Source organism: Cervus canadensis, chromosome 11 (assembly GCF_019320065.1).
Source record: "Cervus canadensis isolate Bull #8, Minnesota chromosome 11, ASM1932006v1, whole genome shotgun sequence".
In the NCBI taxonomy this organism is placed as follows: domain Eukaryota; kingdom Metazoa; phylum Chordata; class Mammalia; order Artiodactyla; family Cervidae; genus Cervus; species Cervus canadensis.
Window position 1 is genome coordinate 28,609,689 of NC_057396.1, and position 16,655 is coordinate 28,626,343.

The 16,655-nt window shown below is 38.1% G+C and overlaps 1 protein-coding gene across 8 annotated transcripts in view; it reads left to right on the forward strand.

Annotated features, from left to right (window-relative positions):
- Positions 1-16,655, forward strand: part of LOC122449695 (tubulin-specific chaperone cofactor E-like protein) — a 161,419-nt gene that overhangs the window by 26,496 nt on the left and 118,268 nt on the right. For all 8 annotated transcript variants that reach the window (XM_043481606.1, XM_043481600.1, XM_043481603.1 and 5 more), the window contains 4 exons: positions 3,732-3,913; positions 5,217-5,473; positions 8,188-8,314; positions 9,775-9,891. In XM_043481606.1, coding sequence (XP_043337541.1) covers positions 3,732-3,913; positions 5,217-5,473; positions 8,188-8,314; positions 9,775-9,891 — 683 coding nt within the window. The remainder of the gene's footprint in view (positions 1-3,731; positions 3,914-5,216; positions 5,474-8,187; positions 8,315-9,774; positions 9,892-16,655) is intronic.

Sequence of the window (16,655 nt, forward strand, 5' to 3'; positions counted from 1 at the left end):
CTTTCGCTTTTCTTATACTCATCCATTTCATAGTCTTATTTAATTTGTTATCTGTGCTCCCCATTATATTTCCTACTTTTATTAAGATATTTGCCAAAATTCTTTGAGATGTACGTCACTTGATTTCTAAATCATGGGTTAATATATGCAGATTTACCTGGCTGTTTCCAAGAAACAATCTCTACTTATCCATGTGTTTATTGATTGGTTCACTTACACAAACAACTCTTACCGTTCACTGCTCAACAAGTTACAATATGTGCCTTCAGGGTCCTTTGAGATGCTTAATTGACATGCATGCTCTGTCCACATTGTACAGATGCAAAAAGAATTACCTTGTTAATCCTCCTTCTCCAGGATTCCCACAGCAGTCCTTCTGTTGAATCTCTGGTGAGATTTTTGACCTGCGTGGATGACAAGTCAGACCAACTCTTACGCTGAATCATTTCAGCTCCTATGTTCACAGGCTGATTCCCCTAAATTTATTTTTTTGGCAGTAAAAATTTCACAGAGGTGTTGTACTTTGTGCTTTGACCACATACATAAGCTTTTGCTAACTAATGGGAACAGTTTAATAGAGATATAACTGCTACCTCAGAAGGATGATTTGTGTCAACATGGATCAGAACACAGAATTTATACTAGGTAATTTAGCCTTTTCTCTGCTTAGACAGAGATCTACACTGAACATTTTTCCAACCCATATTGACAGATAGAGCCAGAGGGTCACATGTTTGGGCTTTCCTAGGTCACAGTTTTAAGATATTACATTCCAACCCATTGCAACACATGTATTTGATTACCAAAAAGGTCATTTGTCCCTGGCCATTAACTAAGTTTATTTCAGCCAGTATTTGATATAGCAGTATGGAACAGAATAATCTAGTTTGTCCTTTCACTGTTTTTGAATGGTCATAATGTTATAAGTAGCTTCTTTTATACTTTAAACAGCTGGCTGCTATCTATTCAGAGGCTAATATAAATATGAGAGAGAAGTGTAATACTTAGAGGAGAGGCAAAGATTTGTCTCCAGCCCTCCTAAAACTAGGCATCTGTATGTATAAAAAAAGAGATGCATTTTTTAGCCTTTGATTTGAATATTTGGCTAAGTAGATTTTTGTCTGACCTTTCCCAAAGTATCTCTTTTATCCTCCTCTCCTTATCAAAACCATTTTATAAAGGAAATTAAACTAAGCAGTTCAGAGGAGGGAGGAATCCCCCACTCGGGTGAAGTAGAGAATAGCTTAGGTATAAATTACAGATTGTTATCTTACAACCCTTTCCCATTTTTCTTAAAACCTTAGTTTCTTCCTTTTCAAAAGTAGAGAGTCCCCTGTTAAGTCACAGAGCTGTGGAGACCAAAGAGGTGGTCTGAGTTCATCTCCATGTTCTGCATATGAGTATCCTGAACTCATTTCAGATCACTGGGTCTTGTTTTGTAGTTTTAGAATTTAAAAAAGAGAAGCCTGAGATACTCACTGAATATCAGCCTTTACTATTAAGACATTTTTCTGCCATGAATAAACCTACCTGTGTAATGACTATAATATTTTCCAGAATATTGTTAATCTAAGGTGACCCAAAATCCTTTTAAATTTTAAACTTTTAAAGAAGATAATTATTTCTAACATGTATTATTTTCCAAATAATATTTGGATTGTTCAGTTGTAGTCCAATGTTATGTTTTTTAGGATATTCTAGGGCTGAGTCATTATTTTTTAAATTAATTAATTAATTGGAGGATAATTACTTTACAGTACTATAATGGCCTTTGCCATATAACAACATGAATTGGCCATAGGCATACATGTGTCCCTTCCCTTCTGAACCCTCCTCCCACGTCCCTCCCCACCCCATCCCTCCTGGTTTTCACAGAGCAAAGGAGACATAGACATAAAGAACAGACTTTTGGATACAGTGGGAGAAGGAAAGGGTGGAATGATTTGAGAGAATAGCACTGAAACATATACATTACTATATGTAAAATAGATAGCCAGTGGGTGATGTATGATGAGTCATTATTTCAAATCTTTATTCTCATTAGATAGTAGTACAGATGCAAACTATGATGAAGATCACATCAGGTATCTGCTAGTCTTGGAAATTCAGAAATTGCTTCAACAACTCTGAGAGTATCCATTTAGAGAAAGTTTTCTTCTTTATTATAAAAATAAAATATGAAGGGTGGTGGTTAGCAAAGAGTGTATGTTTTGTTTATTTAACTGGGGTTGTACTTAAATTAGAACTTATCCTTCATGCTATAGTTGGAGCCAGTTCCTTTTCACTTTTTTTTTTTTTTTTTGCCCTTAACGCATAGCTAGTCATCATCTTTGGAGAAGGTAATGGCAACCCACTCCAGTACTCTTGCCTGGAAAATCCCATGGACGGAGGAGCCTGGTGGGCTGCAGTCCATGGGGTCGCTAAGAGTTGGACACGACTGAGTGACTTCACTTTCATGCATTGGAAAAGGAAATGGCAACCCACTCCAGTGTTCTTGCCTGGAGAATCCCAGGGATGGGGGAGCCTGGTGGGCTGCCGTCTATGGGGTCGCACAGAGTCGGACACGACTGACGCGACTTGGCAGCAGCAGCAGCAGTCATCATCTTCTGTGTGGAAGGCCTTTGTATCATTGGTATCCAGGTGGTAGAATGCAGTAAAGGATTGGTCCATGTGTGGACTATTCAGCTGTGTTGTGGCCACACACTAAACTCCAAATCTTAGACATATGTCACCCAAATCCTTGGTACCATTTGATCACAAAAGATATCAAACAGGAGAGTATATGCCAACTGGTATGAATCTCTTGCATTTTAAACTGAAGCCTAGTGTGCTGTGCTCAGTTGTGTCCAACTCTTTGCAACCCCATGCACTGCAGCCTGCCAGCCTCCTTTGTCCATGGAGATTCTCCAGGCGGGAATACTGGAGTGGGTAGCCAGTCCTTCTCCAGGGAAACTTCCCAACCCAGCAATTGAACCAGGGTCTCCTGCATTGCAGTGGATTCTCTACCACCGGAGCTACCCAGGAAGCCCTAAAAAACCTAGTACAGTGCTTAGTGACTAGTTAAGGTCAGTAATCAATGAAGCTTATTTCCTTTTTTTTTTCTTTCTTATGTACCAAGTTACTCGCTAAATCATTAAGTTGATGATCATGTTTTCTCTTTTGTAATGTAGTCACAGATGCTTTTTATTTTTGAGTAAATATAGTTTAAAGTTTGGTGCATCTTTGGATCAAGCTGGAAGTGTTTTCTAAATGATTACATAATTAATTTTGAATACCTGAATTGTTACCATGTGGTCTTCAATAAACCTTTAATTAGCCTTAATATTGTACTGAGGATGGAAGGAAGAGATATTCAAAGAGAATTACTTGTACATGACCCAATCTCAGCTCTTTAGAAAATGTCATCTAAATGATCTTTTCTCTAAAATATCATATAGTGGTATCAAAGAGAATATTATACAGAGCAGAATCAAAAACTTTGCCAAAGGCAACATAGAAAATTTTTCTTTTATACCATTAATTTTTAGTGATGCTGTAGAAAGGAATTAAATCATTTGCCATGATTTGTTGAAATTATTTCTGCCTCTCTGTGCATACCATCTCTAAATAGGACTCTACAATATAAATGGCATTTTGCCTGGAGACCCACTCACTTAGGTTTTCTTGACTATGATTGCTGTTTAAAAGCTCTGATTACTGCTTAATATGCTTTTCTTCTTTTTTCTCCATAGGTCAGTAAAATTGTGTCAAATGTTCCCCAGTTGGAGTTTCTAAACCTGAGTTCCAACCCTCTGAATTTATCAGTTTTAGAAAGAACATGTGCTGGGTCCTTCTCTGGGGTTCGAAAACTTGTCCTCAACAACAGCAAAGCTTCTTGGGAGACAGTCCACACGATACTGCAGGAGTTACCAGAGTAAGCCCAAAGGGCATGATGGAGAGGGAACTATGTTGCCGTCTGTGTTAGTACCTAGAATTACTGCTGGCCTCCCACCTCAGAAATACTAGAACTGCAGATTGAATGGAGAATGAGGTTAGAAAAATGAAGTAATTAAATGAGGGTGTGAGGGTAATCTAGTAGCATTTTCATTGGAATACTTGTACAGTGTTGAGTAGCACCAAGACATAGGATATGTCATCCTTTGGCTAGAAAATATCCCTGAGAAGCACTTATCATTTCAAGATCAACCCAGCCTTTCTCCATTTTAATCTTCTGATTACCCTGATTCCAGAATTTTGCCTTGGCCCTTTTCTTTGGGAGGAAAGAATCATAGTGTCTCTAAAATATATTAACACTCAGATGATTAAGTAAGTGCCTAGTTGGCATGATGGGAAAATGGACCTCATATTCTTTTCAATAATTTAAGCAGGAAATTATACTTCTGTTTGTCAGTTTAGAAATGTTTTGTTATGTTTTGTTTATATCTATCTTTGTATATGCACATAAATATTCAAAGAAAATAATTTAAAGAAATATATGAAGCTGTAGTCTCCTTGATTGTCTAAAGACGGAAATTATTAAAGCCTTTCAGAATCTGGTCTCAGCTCACTTGTTCCATCTTAGTTTCTCACTCTCCCTCTAATGAGATTGGTTTTCTCACTGCATGCAACATTTAGCATAGCATGGAATGAGCTTTAAATCACAGTTCCACTTCCTAACCATATAACCTTTGATAAGCTTATTAATCTCTTGTCTATAAAGTGGGCATAATTAAAATTTCAGAAGTGGAAGTATGGTATATAAAGCACCTGCACAGGGCCTGATACAGGGTAGGAATTCAATAAATGATAGCTATTATTTCTATTTCTAAACACCATTCATGTTGTTTCTAGAATTTTCTTTTATCTCCTCTCAATTTACCCAACTCTGCCCCTTCTTCAAGGCCATGCATCCTTTCCTGACTGTTCCAACTACAATTTCAATTCCACTCCTATATGAAGTGGTATTGCACTTACAGTGCTGCTTCATTTAGCATTTATTTATTTAAGCATAAAATTACTTTAGTACTGGGTTCTATCATTCTCTGCTCTTTTATGTATTTTAGGTTTGTCTTCCCAACTGTATCTTAAACTTCAGAAAGACATCTTTATATTTTTTCTATTATATCTAGCAGAGTCTCATACGTAGTAGATGTTTATTTACTGAGTGACTAAAAAATAGGTGCAAAGTAGAAACTTGACTACTTTAAACAATGAAATATTTCCTTTTTTCTCTGCAGTTTGGAAGAACTCTTCCTGTGCCTTAATGACTATGAAACAGTGTCTTGTCCTTCTATTCGCTGTCATTCTCTTAAGCTACTACATATAACAGACAATAACCTCCAAGACTGGACTGAAATACGCAAGTTAGGAGTTATGTTTCCCTCACTGGATACCCTTGTCCTGGCCAACAACCATTTGAACGCTATCGAGGAGCCTGATGATTCATTGGCCAGGTTGTTTCCTAATCTGCGATCCATCAGCCTCCACAAGTCAGGTGAGGGACATGCTTGTTTTCATTCTACATGAAAATTGATCTGTACTTATGCATTAAATACAGTGAAAGTGTATTTCTTTCCATCATAGCTCTGCCTTCTTACAGGATGATTTTACAGAGTGACATGTAGATGCCTACTGATTAGCTAAATTTAAGGCATTCATTTTCATAAATGCTCTGGTAAATATCAATATTTCTCAAATATTTGCTTGGCATAGTGTTATGTTAGCTGCTATTAATATTTTATATATTAAAGGGGCCATGCTATGAAAGAAGTGAAATGAAATTGATGAATTGGGTAGTAAAAGGAAGGGTAAAAGAGTACAAAAAGTTACAAACAAGATGGTTTTGTCTGGATTTAGGTTAAGGAATCCCAGTCCTTTCAAATTCTCACTTATCTTTTCTAGTATTTACATATAATTGATTATCAGTTTGTTGCCATTTGATTCTGCATATAATAGGAATGAATATTTTAGCCTAATTTTAAAAATAAGTAAACGTTATTATTTGGAGTCAATATTCACAGCAAAATTGAGCAGAGAGTACATAGAGTTCCCATATACTCCCTGCCCCTACTCATGCAAAACCTCCCCTTCTATCAACATCCCAGCACCAAAGTGATACATTCAGTTTACCTACATTGACATCATCCAAAGTCCAGAGTTTACACTCTTGGTGTTGTTCATTGTGTGGGTTTGGACAAATGTGTAGTGACACTCATCTACCATTGTAGTATTGTACATCATAGTTTACTGCCCTAACTATCCTCTGTTCTCTGCCTGTTTATCCCTTCTGCCTCCCTGATCCCTGGCAACCACTGATGTTTTTCCTGTCTCCATACTTTTGTCTCTTCCAGAACGTCATATAGTTGGAATCATACAGTGTGTAGCCTTTTCAGATTGGCTTCTTTAACTGAGTAATTCACTTCTTTTAGTTTAAATTCCCTCATGTCTTTTCATGGCTTGATAGCTCATTTCATTTTTAGTGGTAAATAATATTCCATTATCTGCATATACCACAGTTTACTTATCTACTCACAAACTGAAGAATATCTTGGTTTCTTGCACATTTTGGTTTATTAATAAAGCTGCAGACCTCCATGTGTAGGTTTTTTTTGTTGTTGTTAATAAACTAGAATAACGTTTATTCATGTGTAGGTTTTTGTGTGGACATGTTTTCAGTTCATTTGGGTGAATAACAAAGCACAGTTGCTGATGACATAGTAAGAGTTGTGTAGCTTCGTGAGAAGTTGCGGAGCTCCCTTCTGAAGCGGCTGTACCATTGCACTGCGCCAGGAATGAATGAGAGTTCCTGTTGCTCCACATCCTTCCTCAGCATTTGGCTTTTGGCCATTCTGACAGGTCTATAGTGGTATCCCATTGTTTTAATTTGTTCTTCCCAATGGCATATGGTGTGGGACATCGTCTCGTAGCTTACTTGCTGTCTATTTCTTTGCTGAGACGTCTGTTCAGGTTTTCTGCCCCTTTTTTAATCAGGTTGTTACTTTTCCTATTGTTGAGTTTTGTTCTTTGTATATTTTGCATAACAAGCCTTTATCCATGTGCCTTTAGCAAATATATTCTCCCAGTCTGTGGATTTTCTTCTCATCTCTTGGCATTGTCTTTTTTGCCTATTTTTTTTTTTTCTTTTTATGAAACCAGCTATATAAGGAAAAATAATTTTGACCTGTAACTGAAAAACCACACAATTTATTTCACCATGGAGATTTTAAGGATGGGAATTAACTCTTAAAAACAAGTGATTATAAAGCCATTATCCTCCAATTAAAATTTTTTAAAAAACAAGTGATTTGCATAAGGAAACTGTTTATTTCACAACTGACACCACTTGAACTAACACCATTCTTCCTCCTAGATAGAATGCTGTTCTGAAGAGGACAGCAGTGACCTGGGTTGGTTATGCACCAGTGTATTGCTCCTCTGCCTTTACCCTTGCTGAAGGCTGATAGAACTAGGAAGAGAAGAAAGGGACTACGTTGTTCTCTGCAATGGATTTAATTAATGTGTTGTAAAACTGACCAGGAATATTTTTCCTACCACTGCCAAGTACAGACTTGGATGCTACATTTGTTCACAGCCATAGGAAGAGTTTCCTTTTAGGACTGACCAGTCTTAATTTGTTGCCTATTTTCCTGCCCAAGGGGTTTACGTTTTTTGTGTCTCAATTTGTTTGTTTTAAATTTCAAATCTGTTTTCCCTATCCCAAAATGGAGATAGTTGAAAGATAATATTTAGTTTCTGGTTCTGTGGACTTTGCCCATTTTAGTACTTGTTAAGTAAAAATTTAGTCTGGCAGTATCCACTCTTAGATTCTGTGAGTCTGTATTTGATGAAAGAGTTGATCACATCACTTTTAAAATTTTGTAATCATGGCATCCATCCTGCTTATTAAACCACCGGTGGTCCCCTTTCCCAGCCTTTTGGGTAGAGAATCAGTAGATGAGTGAATGTTGGAAAGTAAAGGGGATCCCTTGAACACTGGGGTCATGGAGAAAGGAGAGGCTGTAGGGAAGTTTTATGGTGTTTTATTCCATTCTTTTCTTGGATAAAGAAAAATTTCAGGATCTAAAACTAGCTTTTGTGATCATTTTAGCATTTCAGAACTTATTAATGGAAATAATTTGTTTGGTGACATTTATCTTCTCATTTGTATGCTTTTCTGGGTTTACTTAAATAGTATGTTTCTCAAATTAGGTTTGCAGTCCTGGGAAGACATTGACAAACTAAACTCATTCCCTAAACTTGAAGAAGTGAGATTGTTAGGAATTCCTCTTCTGCAGCCATACACCACCGAGGAGCGAAGGAAGCTGGTAATAGCCAGGTCTGTTTCCTGATTCCTCTGCTTTCTTTCCGCGGCGCCTCGTGTTCCATTAAAGGGATTATGCACTATTGGAAGGTGGGGGGAAGTCCCCTGCATGTTTATCCATCTCTAGAACAGACTGTGCTAGAGCTTCTGCAGCTCCAAATTCTAGAAGAAAAGGAATGTAATATGATATGAAAAATGTGAAATATAATTCATCTGCCAAGACCACTGAAAAATTTCCTCACAAGTCTATTCCATTTTTATACTTTTCGATATTTACAATATTTGAAATCTTATTTTGGGTCATGAGGAAAAAGTAAGTATAATTGGGAATCAATTCCTTGTTTTCTCTGTTAACATAGAAGTCATTTACAGTGTAAATCCCTGGAAATTGGGCTGTTCATTAGCATGAAACTCAAGAGAGCAGTATCTGTGGTTTTTTCTTCCATTTAGATTGACCTAAACTTGACCACCACGTTGTTACCTTCTTCCAACTGTCCTGCCTTTCATGTCTCAGCCTCTGCTTCCCTCAGACTACGAAAATGTCCCATGAGGGTTTATTTTTGTATGTATGTGTCTTTAACAGTGTTAAGGTTTGGCTAAGATGTAAAGGACCATGGAGCTTTGCTCTGTTCTCTTGTGTATATACATAGTAGTTTAACAGGGTAACAGTAATCTTTAAGATTCCCTAAAGAAGAGTGATTCTGTAAACTGCTTTGATCTTTCTGACCAGCTAATACCTAGCAGGTCTTTACTGCTTTCCAGTTGTTAACGTACACGTTAATATCCTACTGAGGAAATAAATTTCAGCATGCTTTTCTCCTAAGAAGAGTGAGTCTTGCATGCCTTGTGCTTGGTTTTCTTTACATGATTCTTTTGTAAATATAAATGATTCCTGAACCATGTGACCGAATTGTACTGGCTGCCCTGTAGACCTATGCTGTTCAGTGTGGTCCCATCAAGCCGTGTGTGACTTGGGAACACTTGAGATCATGGCTAGTCTGAATTGAAATGTACTGTAAATGAAAAAAGACATACTAGATTTCAAATACTTTATATGAACAAAAAGAACGTGAAGTATCTTAGTTATCTTTTAGTATCGATTATAGGTTGAAATATATCCTAGATATATTAGATTAAATATAATGTAGTATTAAAATTAATCTCATTTGTTTACTTCTTACTTTTTAAAATATAGATCCTAGAGAATTTAAATTACATGTGTGGGTTGCATCATATTTAAGTTTGGACAGTTCCCTATAGAATCTTATTTTGAAAGGTGAGGTATGGTTATAAAAGGTCAGTGTTACTTCCAAAAATGAAACTTTAGAGATACTTTTGGTCTGTTTATTTTCTATCTTGTTAGTTCATGTAAGTAGTTGTACACAAGCGGAGCTACATCAAATACATCCTTTCAAGAGAATAAGACTGGGCCTCAAGCCAATCATTTTATTGTATCTTTTGCTCTTTATTTATAGATTGCCATCGGTCTCCAAACTTAATGGCAGTGTTGTTACTGATGGTGAGCGAGAAGACTCCGAGAGATTTTTTATCCGTTACTATGTGGATGTCCCACAGGAAGAAGTGCCATTCAGGTAAAAACCCTCATCAGCTTAGCAACACTTTAGCAAGTATTGAGGCAGCTTAAGAACTATTGCTTTAGAGCAAAATCTACTAACTTGTTATTGGACCTTCTTAGAAGACTGGTGATAGGTTTAAAAAATAAAGGAAGAAACACAAAAAGCAAACCTGCTTTATATTGTTTTCCATAGTGTGTTTCTTCTACCCTTGCACTTGTATTAGGAATGTTTGGGTAAGTATTTGATTGCTTCCAGTAGTTCCCACTGCATTTCCATATCATCGATTCCTTTTTGTTCCTTTCCTCCAGGAGCACGTTTTCAGCCACCCCCAAAACTGGGCTCTTTGTTCACATTGTATCTGCTTTTAAGCTCCACTATGTTCTGCAGTTTGGAAGGCTTGGCAAATGTACATGAGGTTTAGTGATTATGAGAAAGGGACTAGAAAATAGACTCCTTAAGTAGGAAATATTAAAGAAATGAGGATGTTGAGTCGGAAGAGAAATGCTGATGCCTGAATATGAAGGGTTAATACATATTGTTTGGTGAGAAACTAATATTCTATAAATGTAAAGGAAATGTAGCAGATTTTATATAGGTAAACATAAAGGGAAAAAGACTCCCTAAACAGGTTTCTGGGTATTGGAAACTAGAATCAGTTACCCCAAAAGTTATTCTATTCTTAAAGAGTTTAAGAATAACATTCAACAGGAGGAGTTTCAGACAACAAGATGCAAGTTAAGACTGAATGTGAGTCAAACCACATTCTGTTTACAAATTTCTGTGATTCTAATTCATTCCTGGCATCTGGCACATAACACGCAGTCATGTCTGACTCTTTGTGACCGTCTGTACTGTAGCCAGTCAGGCTTCTCTGTCCAAGGGCTTCTCCAGGCAAGAAATCTGGAGTAGGTTGCCATTCCCTTCTCCAGAGAGTCATCCCGACCCAGAGATGGAACCCAGGTCTCCTGCATTGCAGGCAGATCTTTACCATTCGAGCTACAAGGAAGTCCTAATTCATTCCTACTGAACATTTTTTTCCCCAGAGTTCTCCGTTATTTACAGACTTTAAGAGAGTTTCCATACTGTAAGGCTCAACCAGGGCTGTGTAAGAGATTTGTGCTATTAGCAGTAGAATTTTAATGCTTAAATGTTAAAAATGTTAGACAATTAAGTAAGGATTTTGAAGGTAAACTTTTAAAATTAGCTAAGAACAGCTAGTTAGGAAGAAATACGGCTATGCCTTTAGCACAAACCAGAAATAATAAGTTAAATCATGTAAAAAAAATTTTAGGTTAAGAAAACTATAGTCTGATATCTGCAGTTTCATTTGATTCAATCTAATGTGTTGTTAGAAGAGGTAAATATGCTGGCTTTAGGCGTAAGTCTGTCGTGACAGGTTACTCGGCTTCCAGTCTGCTACAGGAAGTAGTGTATGTGGCAGTGAATTGTTTCTGTCCCTGACGGCGCCATTTTCCTAAAGTGCTTTCATGCCTCTGTGGTAATCAGTATCTTGAATGCATGTCATAGAAATCATCTTTATCCAGGGGAGGACTTTATTGGAAGGATATTGAGAAACTGAAAGAATTGCTGGATGGTCTAGAGAACCCGGTTTAGACAGGAACCAAGGAAGGCAAGGATAGCCAAGGTTCCCTCCTCCAGTCTTCTTTATTATAGATTTCCGTTGGCACACTGTGCTGGACTTCACCACTGAACACTTGCTGCAGTGTCATGGACTTTTGATTTCCCCATTAGTGCTGAAAATAATTTGTTACTGACCTTTGCTTCATTCCCTAAGTTCAGACCTGTGCATCTGACCAATTGATTGGCTGTGTTTAAGGCATGTGCCCACACTCTGTCTCCCCAGAGATAAGAAGTGAGTTTATCTGTTCCTTTTTGGCTTCTGCAGTGAGAAGTAATAATCTTGCTTCCCCTAATCTTGGGACTTCTTCCCATGTAGGAGCAATTCAGTGAAAAGAACATTTACTATAGTCTGGCACAGAGATTATTTTGATTAACATCTAGATATATACCTTTTCTCTGAAGTTATGTATTAAACATTTCTTTTCTTATCTACCCTAATAAATTTATTATACAAATGAAAACACATTTCTTTTCTCCTTGTAATGAGATAACCTATTCCAATCCTATGTAGACTGTGATCAATTACCTACTACCAAAGATTGATGCAGTCAAGCTATTTTAGTTACCACTCTGGCCTTGATGCCTTTTTTTCTGATTATGCCTCTTTTCTCACTCACTAGTAGTAAGTAGTTACAGTTAGTAGTAGTAGCTCGATGCTACCGCCTGATCTCTTCCTTCCTTCCTGATACTGAAATATTGAAATGGGCAACCAGATTTCAGTGTCTCCCAGCATCCCTGGCCTATACAATGTTTTCCAAGATGTGTGTGCTCTGCTCATTAATGTATTTTGCAAGGCCTTGGGGAAGGAAGTATCTCTGGGTCTTTGTAGGGTTTTGGATGGAGAATGGGTGAAGTGGTAGCAGGGTGACAGTAATTTCCTTCATCCCTGTGTCTTGAAGTTTCTGAATTCCTCCTTCCACATTAGCTCAAAGAATTTTTGACATTTCAACTTGTTTTAGCATAGACCACCACCACTGAGTCCAATTTCCACTCAGCCAGCTTAGAACCACTCTAAATAATTCTAAACCACTGAAGCTAGCTACTAGGTTTTTTAAAATTCAGAACCTTTGGTAATATACCTACACAAAATCAGCCAGATCTAGAATTGCTTTTTTTCCCCTTGGTTAACACAACTTATTTCTTATATTACCTATATTCATTTCCCATATGTTTGTCCATATAAATGACCAAAGACTTGTAAATGTTTTGATGTTTTTGTAATTGATCCCACAGACAATGCTGTGATTTGATTGATGGTGGTGCAGTAGAGTATGTATGTGGAGTTCAGTTCAGTTCACTCAGTCGTGTCCGACTCTTTGCGACCCCATGAATCGCAGCATGCCAGGCTTCCTTGTCCATCATCAACTCCCGGAGTTTACTCAAACTCATGCCTATCGAGTCGGTGATGCCATCTAGCCATCTCATCCTCTGTCTCCCCCTTCTCCTCCTGCCCCCAATCCCTCCCAGCATCAGCGTTTTTTCCAATGAGTCAACTCTTCACATGAAGTGGCCAAAGTACTGGAGTTTCAGCTTCAGCATCAGTCCTTCCAGTGAACACCCAGAACTGATCTCCTTTAGGATGGACTGGTTGGATCTCCTTGCAGTCCAAGGGACTCTCAAGAGTCTTCTCCAACACCACAGTTCAAAAGCATCAATTTTTCGGGCACTCACCTTTCTTCACAGTCCAACTCTCACATCCATACATAACCACTGGAAAAACTATAGCCTTGACTAGACGGACCTTTGTTGGCAAAGTAATGTCTCTGCTTTTCAATATGCTGTCTAGGTTGGTCATAACTTTCCTTCCAAGCAGTAAGCGTCTTTTAATTTCATGGCTGCAGTCACCATCTGCAGTGATTTTGGAGCCCAAAAAATAAAGTCTGACACTGTTTCCAGTGTCTCCCCATCTATTTCCCATGAAGTGATGGGACCAGATGCCATGATCTTAGTTTTCTGAATGTTGAGCTTTAAGCCAACTTTTTCACTCTCCTCTTTCACTTTCATCAAGAGGCTTTTTAGTTCCTCTTCACTCTCTGCCATGAGGGTGGTGTCATTTGCATATCTGAGGTTATTCATATTTCTCCCGGCAATCTTGATTCCAGCTTGTGCTTCTTCCAGCCCAGCGTTTCTCATGATGTACTCTGCATATAAGTTAAATAAGCAGGGTGACAATATACAGCCTTGATGTACTCCTTTTCCTATTTAGAACCAGTCTGTTGTTCCATGTCCAGTTCTAACTGTTGCTTCCTGACCTGCATACAGGTTTCTCAAGAGGCAGGTCAGGTGGTCTGGTATTCCCATCTCTTTCAGAATTTTCCACAGTTTCTTGTGATCCACACAGTCAAAGGCTTTGGCATAGTGAATAAAGCAGAAATAGATGTTTTTCTGCAACTCTCTTGCTTTTTCGATGATCCAGTGGATGTTGGCAATTTGATCTCTGGTTCCTCTGCCTTTTCTAAAACCAGCTTGAACATCTGGAAGTTCTCGGTTCCCGTATTGCTGAAGCCTGGCTTGGAGAATTTTGAGCATTACTTTACTAGCAGGTGAGATGAGTACAATTGTGCGGTAGTTTGAGCATTCTTTGGCATTGCCTTTCTTAGGGATAGGAATGAAAACTGACCTTTTCCAGTCCTGTGGCCACTGCTGAGTTTTCCAAATTTGCTGGCATATTGAGTGCAGCACTTTCACAGCATCATCTTTCAGGATTTGAAATAGTTCAACTGGAATTCCATCACATCCACTAGCTTTGTTTGTAGTGATGCTTTCTAAGCCCACTTGACTTCACATTCCAGGATGTCTGGCTCTAGGTGAGTGATCACACCATTGTGATTATCTGGGTCGTGAAGATCTTTTTTGTACAGTTCTTCTGTGTATTCTTGTCACCTCTTCTTAATATCTCTGTTTCTGTTAGGTCCATACCATTTCTGTCCTTTATCGAATCCATCTTTGCATGAAATGTTCCCTTGGTATCTCTAATTTTCTTGAAGAGATTTCTAGTCTTTCCCATTCTGTTGTTTTCCTCTATTTCTTTGCATTGATCACTGAGGAAGGCTTTCTTATCTCTCCTTGCTATTCTTTGGAACTCTGCATTCAAATAGGAATATCTTTCCTTTTCTCCTTTGCTTTTCACTTCTCTTCTTTTCACAGCTATTTGTAAGGCCTCCTTAGACAACCATTTTGACTTTTTGCATTTCTTTTCCATGGGGATGGTCTTGATCCCTGTCTCCTGTACAATGTCACAAACCTCTGTCCATAGTTCATCAGGCTTTCTATCAGATCTAGTATGTGGAAGGAGGAGGCAAATGGGGAATTAGTTTACACTTGCAAGGTAATTCCCTCAGGCAAGGAGATTTTACTGCCTTTTCAAGCTGCAGAGGAACAGTCTTTATTTGGACCCAGTGAGGATTTAAGGATTCAGGATATTCCCAAGTCCTCAGAGTCCTTCCTTATATATCCTTCCATTCCAATATATATTCTGTGTCTCTCCCATCAGTGCTCCAACTTTCATAGGATAGTTCCAATATGGATGCAAAATGACCTATAATTTAGCAACCTAGAGCATAAAATCTTGTATATTTGTTTTTATAGCTACTTCAGCTCTGTTGTAAGACAGCGAAGATCCTTTATAGGAATTTGACATTAACATTCTCTTTATGTAATATTCTCTATTTTGTACCCTTAGAATAGCAGGTGCTCATAGTCTTGAATTGTTCATTCCCTTCATGTGTTTTATTCTTGGCAGCACTCTCTCAGTCTCCTAGAGCATTTCATGTGAACTCAAGTGATAATTAGTTATTTCACCACTTCATGGCAAGGACTTGCAGAATCCCTCCCATGAATATTGTGATGTCCACTGGCCTCTGCTCGGCCAGGAACCAATCCCAAATCACCTTTAATTATCTGAGGTACTATTGCTGGGAATCTACTCCCTGGTAGCAGGCCCTTAGGGCACAGAACAGAAACCAACTCTAGCCAACTTAAGTAGAACAGGAATTTAGTAAAAGAATAATGAATACTGGGTAGGGCTCAGAACTGATAAGATTAGAGCATTAGGCTTGGGCAGGGTTGAGGGGAAGGCAGGCACAGCCCAGATTTCTGTAGATCTCACTGTATAAACAGTATCCTTCTTACACTGGTCACTGGGCAGTCATCAGTAGGTTGCTAGACTGTACTGCCTTCAGACATTTTGTATCCATGCTTTTGAATGCTTGACTCTTCCTTATCTGCTGTGAGTAATCTCTGTCAGACCTCATGTCCTTGTATTTCATCTTAGGATTTAAAATTCCAGCTATAGTTAGACAGGTTTATGTCACCTTCCCAGGTTCTAGCTTCCAGGGGAGAAAGAGAATATCTACTCTTTAGCTTCTGTAGTGGGACGTGGTTTCTGCCTCTCATTTATCTTAGGTTTCCCTCAAATCAGAAGGGCATTCTGATGCCAAAGTTGACATGTATCCACTGTAGTACACATTCCCTAGTAGTTTTCTTATAAATCTCCTGGTGGACTGATTTTTGAGCCACTATAATATGCCAGGAGCTGTGTTAGCCATTTTTAAAAGAATATAATAGCATTCATGCTGATGCAAGATGAAATGGTGAATAACAGAGAGGAATTTATATTAAAATGCATTCATTATGAATTAAGAGTGATGTATAAACAGGGCATTAGTACTATACTTACCATCTCTTTAATTGTCTTCCAAGTTATATGCGTAATTTCTCCCCAAAACGCCAATGAATAGTGAATAGCACAGTGCATAGTTAGTAAAAGATAAAAATTTGACTTCATGGATAATTTCATGTTTCATACAGAATCACATTTAAGCTTTAGTTTCCTGGTGGGATTGAGGTATCTATTTATTTTGAAGAAAAGATTCCTTTTCACTTGACCATGGGTTTTCTAAATCTTGATTTCCCTATAAATCCTGACTTTCCCAGCGTCCTTCCCCGGTTTTTAGGCTCCCCAGTCTTCTCCTCTCATTTTCCTGTCTTGTGTCATTAATCACCAAATACCTCTGCTCAACTTAGACATAAGTAGAAAAGTTAGCCAAAATGTCTTTTGAGAGCTTGAATAAAAGGCCATTATGATTCGTTCAGTGTCCTTTATGGTAGCAAAGTTATTTTGTGAGTCAGCCGGATTA